The sequence below is a fragment of the Haplochromis burtoni genome, unplaced genomic scaffold (genome assembly GCF_018398535.1).
Source record: "Haplochromis burtoni strain Fernald_Lab_line unplaced genomic scaffold, NCSU_Asbu1 Contig_1782, whole genome shotgun sequence".
Lineage (NCBI taxonomy): Eukaryota > Metazoa > Chordata > Actinopteri > Cichliformes > Cichlidae > Haplochromis > Haplochromis burtoni.
In genome coordinates this window covers 12,862-16,580 of record NW_024584143.1, presented here as the reverse complement: position 1 = coordinate 16,580, position 3,719 = coordinate 12,862, and the positions used below count along the sequence as shown (strand labels likewise).

General features: G+C 38.0%; 1 protein-coding gene across 1 annotated transcript in view; it reads right to left on the bottom strand.

The window, feature by feature from the left end:
- The window catches only part of LOC102293971 (cytidine monophosphate-N-acetylneuraminic acid hydroxylase), an 18,734-nt gene that overhangs the window by 4,743 nt on the left and 10,272 nt on the right, over positions 1–3,719 (bottom strand). The window contains exons 4-7 of the mRNA XM_042217288.1: positions 3,518–3,653; positions 2,607–2,750; positions 1,374–1,548; positions 49–165 (exon numbers count right to left, since the gene is read on the bottom strand). Of these exons, the coding sequence (XP_042073222.1) occupies positions 49–165; positions 1,374–1,548; positions 2,607–2,750; positions 3,518–3,653 (572 nt within the window). The remainder of the gene's footprint in view (positions 1–48; positions 166–1,373; positions 1,549–2,606; positions 2,751–3,517; positions 3,654–3,719) is intronic.

The window sequence follows — 3,719 nt, the reverse complement described above, 5'->3', positions numbered from 1 at the left end:
GTTCTGTTGTGCTGCTGTCTGTGTGTTTAGTGCTCTATAGTGACTCACCTCCAAGTAGGAGTGCTCTCTGTTTGGTCTCTTTGTGGGGAATGATAGATCCAGAAAGTCCACCAGATAGTCATAACCGTCAGTGATGCATTCAAACTTGTCATCTGTTTCAATGACCTACACAGAGACATGTGCATTTCAGCAGATTTGCATCCACTCTGAGTAAGATAGCAATGTAATGGAAAAAGAAGTGAGCCAAGGTGATTCGTAACAGCTGGAAGGAAAGGAAGTGACGATGAGGAATCAGAGCAGAGAGCTGGGTTTTTATTTTGCGTTTTTGTCTTTCATTTTAAAATATCATCATTGCAGGATGTGAACTACATCTCTATTTCTAGTTTCTGTTAAGGTACTGCAGCGGCTGCTGAGGCATGACGGAATTTTTTTTTTTTTTTAAACATATAAAGATAAAGACAAGGAACATTTCTGCTCAGGTATAACAAAAAAAAAGTACACCAATGTTCATGTATGTTCATCAAACAAGAAATGTCAGACTGAAAATATTGAAGTTATTTTAATTTTGTCAAAATTTATAGATCATTCCATAGGACTTTATGGCTTACAAGGTTAACTGAAACTAAAATAATACCAAAATCACCATGATGTGCATTAAAAAATGTCAGTCACTGTCATTTTCATGAGAAATAACAGCTTTGCTAACAGCTTTGCTCATTGGATTAGCCAAATGAAGCTTATTCATAAATTCAATAAGGAAGATCCCTAGTCCCACAGATTTTTCAGGCCAATCAGACTCTGCTCTGCCGACTTTAAATCTCATCTGTCATTTTCCCTTCCAGACACCATCGTGCAACTCACAGTCTAAATTCAGAGGGCGGTCCTGCCCTTTCCCTATCACTGCTGGGATTCTGTTCTGCTGCGATTGGTCATCACAGTCTAATCCCAAATACTTTAATTGAATTCTGTAAGTGAATAATTCATGTTTAGTTCCTTCTAATGTTCTCTTTATTGAATTTCCTCCCATCCATCTATTTTTTTAGCACTTGTCTAACTCATGTTCACAGAGGAAGGAGTCTAAGTTTTGACAGGGTGGGAGGCGGGGTACACCCTTAGCAGGTTGCTAGTCCATAAAAGGGCCACAATATACAATAGTTTTGGGGGGTTTTCCCCTTTTTTTGGGAGGGGGGGGTATGCATTCCCCTCCAACCTTGCAAAAATGGACAAGTGTATATATTTTAACTTTTCTGGGGGCCTCTTTATTATTTATTTATTATGAAGCAGTAAGCAGAGAAATGCTTTTAAGTAGGAAAGATCATGAAAACAAATTAAATGCCAAAGAAAAGTAAAACATTTCTGTCAAAACCATTTACCCGCACAATCAGGTTGTAGTTTTGAAAGCCAGCCCATGTGTAATAAAACTGGATCCAGTTTTGATGCTTAAATATGTCAGACTTGATGGCGCTCTTCAACTCATTCACATACAAGTCGAACTCCCAGCTGTCCTTGTAGATTTTTGCACTAGCTGGGGGATTGGTGATGGCCTCCCTATGGTTGGTCATAGCAAAGAAAGTTGCAAAGAAAATATTTCATTTAGCACTTGCATGTGCAGTTTACATGATGTATTACAGGGGTCTCAAACTCATAGCCCAGGGACCACTTGCAGCCATATGAAGGCAATATGAGCAGAGAGTACAAACATACTGAGTGACTGGCTGTGTTAGTTCAGTTAGAGTCAAAAACTAATGTGTACACTTATGTCTGCATTTTTATTTTGTTAAATAAGAACAAAATGATAGCCAAAGTGCTGCCACAAAGAGAGTACCAGTGTGTTTATTTGGTAGTTCAATGAAAGGCTTCAGTTAGTTAAGAGGGAGGGAAAAAAATCTGCATTCACATTTGCAGTTTTGTCTTATTATACAATATCTGAAAAAACAAAACCCCCAAACAAACCAAACAAAACGCTACAATTTCACAATTATTAGTCGTTGTTTCTTGTTTGTTTGTTTGTTTGTTTTGTAGTACCATTTTACTTGAACACTAAACTGGCCTCCAATGACATGACAATGCCAGCAGTGGCCCACACCTCATTTAAGTTTGAGACCCCTGTTGTATATTTGGAAAGTTACTAATCCTGCCTGTGCTCTTTATAATGATAATGACTCTTTAAACAAAATAATGCCATCGCATTATCACACAACATAGGCAAATGCAGTCAGATTTGGATTTTCTCCTTTACATGAAATAATTGAGTAGCAGTAGCTTGTCAGTAAGAATCAAAGTCATATACATTTACTGGGCACTTACATCAAAACGGGAAAAAGACGGGGCTGAAGCTACAGCTCAAAGAAAAATCAATAAAAGTGACACATTTTACTTTTACATTTGCAGTGCAGACAATGAATATTTGGACAGTGAGATTTTTTTCCTCATCAGACTCTCAGAAACAAAATGATCTGTTTATACACTGGCATTGTAGAGACGGACATTACTGTTTAAATTTCTGTGTTTTATGTAGTTGTATTACAAAGATGGAATAACAGTCTCTTTCTTTCCCACATCGACCAGGAATGGAAAACACAGATAAACATGTGAGCTATTCCAACCTGTTGGTGGGGTCTCTCAGAGCGAGGCCGAGGTCCAGCACAGCACCTGGCTGCGGTGTCCAAGTTTTGATTGCCGGTGCAAGCTTATTAATGAGTGCATTGAGGTCCTCTGCACTGTTTTTGATATTCGAATCCTTTATGTATCTTCCAACCAACACACAGTACAAACAGACACATTAGTAAAGGGACACATAAAGCACAAATTAGGTCTCATGTGTTTAGCTTGACAGTCATTAGCAGTAGTGTCACTGTCAAAACATAAGGCCACAACTGTGTTGTACAACCATGTTTCCAGAAAACATGAATGCTGTGTATGATGTAAATAATGTTAATCACATCCTTATTTAATAACATAACAAATGTATTGAATCAAAGAGAAAAAAAAAGTCTTCAGTTTAAAGGTCTTATGCTAACAACACATTTCACAAACATCGAAGCAGCAGCAAAACAAGTCTGGGAGAATTTTGTAACGTTAAAAAAAAACCTGATAGAAAATCTTAAAATCAGTGATAAATGAATCTAAGCTGCTGACAGTTATAAACACAGTTCAGTATAAAAGGAGCAGCTCATCAAAGTGGAGTCATGGTTGTAGATTGACTTGTCAAAATAAACTGCATATCAGCTCATAGACAGCTGAAACAGAGCTACAATTACACAGGGAATAGATAGAAAAAGGAGCCCATATATAGACCAAACCCTGTTTTGTTTGTTATTGTACATAGCTGTGTTTTAAATATTAACTTGTCCAGATGAACTACATATCAGCTTTGGCCTTGGAATTTAGATCAGATCAGCTAACTTTGTTGTGAGGATTCTTCTGCCAGGGAACATAAAAGTAGTTCAAAACCAAAAAGCTCTGCACTTTATTAAGTCATCTCTGATGCTGTGCAAACCCTTATTACAAACTCTACCTGTCTGATGGATGAGCCTCCACAAAGTATCCAGCGAATGGGCAGTAGATCCTCGGCTGCAGGGATTTCACCAGTGTAGCTTTGTAATTCAGCAGCTTCTTCCTCTCATTCTTGATAAACTCTGCCTTCCAGGAATCTGGAAACACATCAACAACATTTGCTTCATCTCAGCAGTTTGGTGCACTTTGACACTGTTGATCAC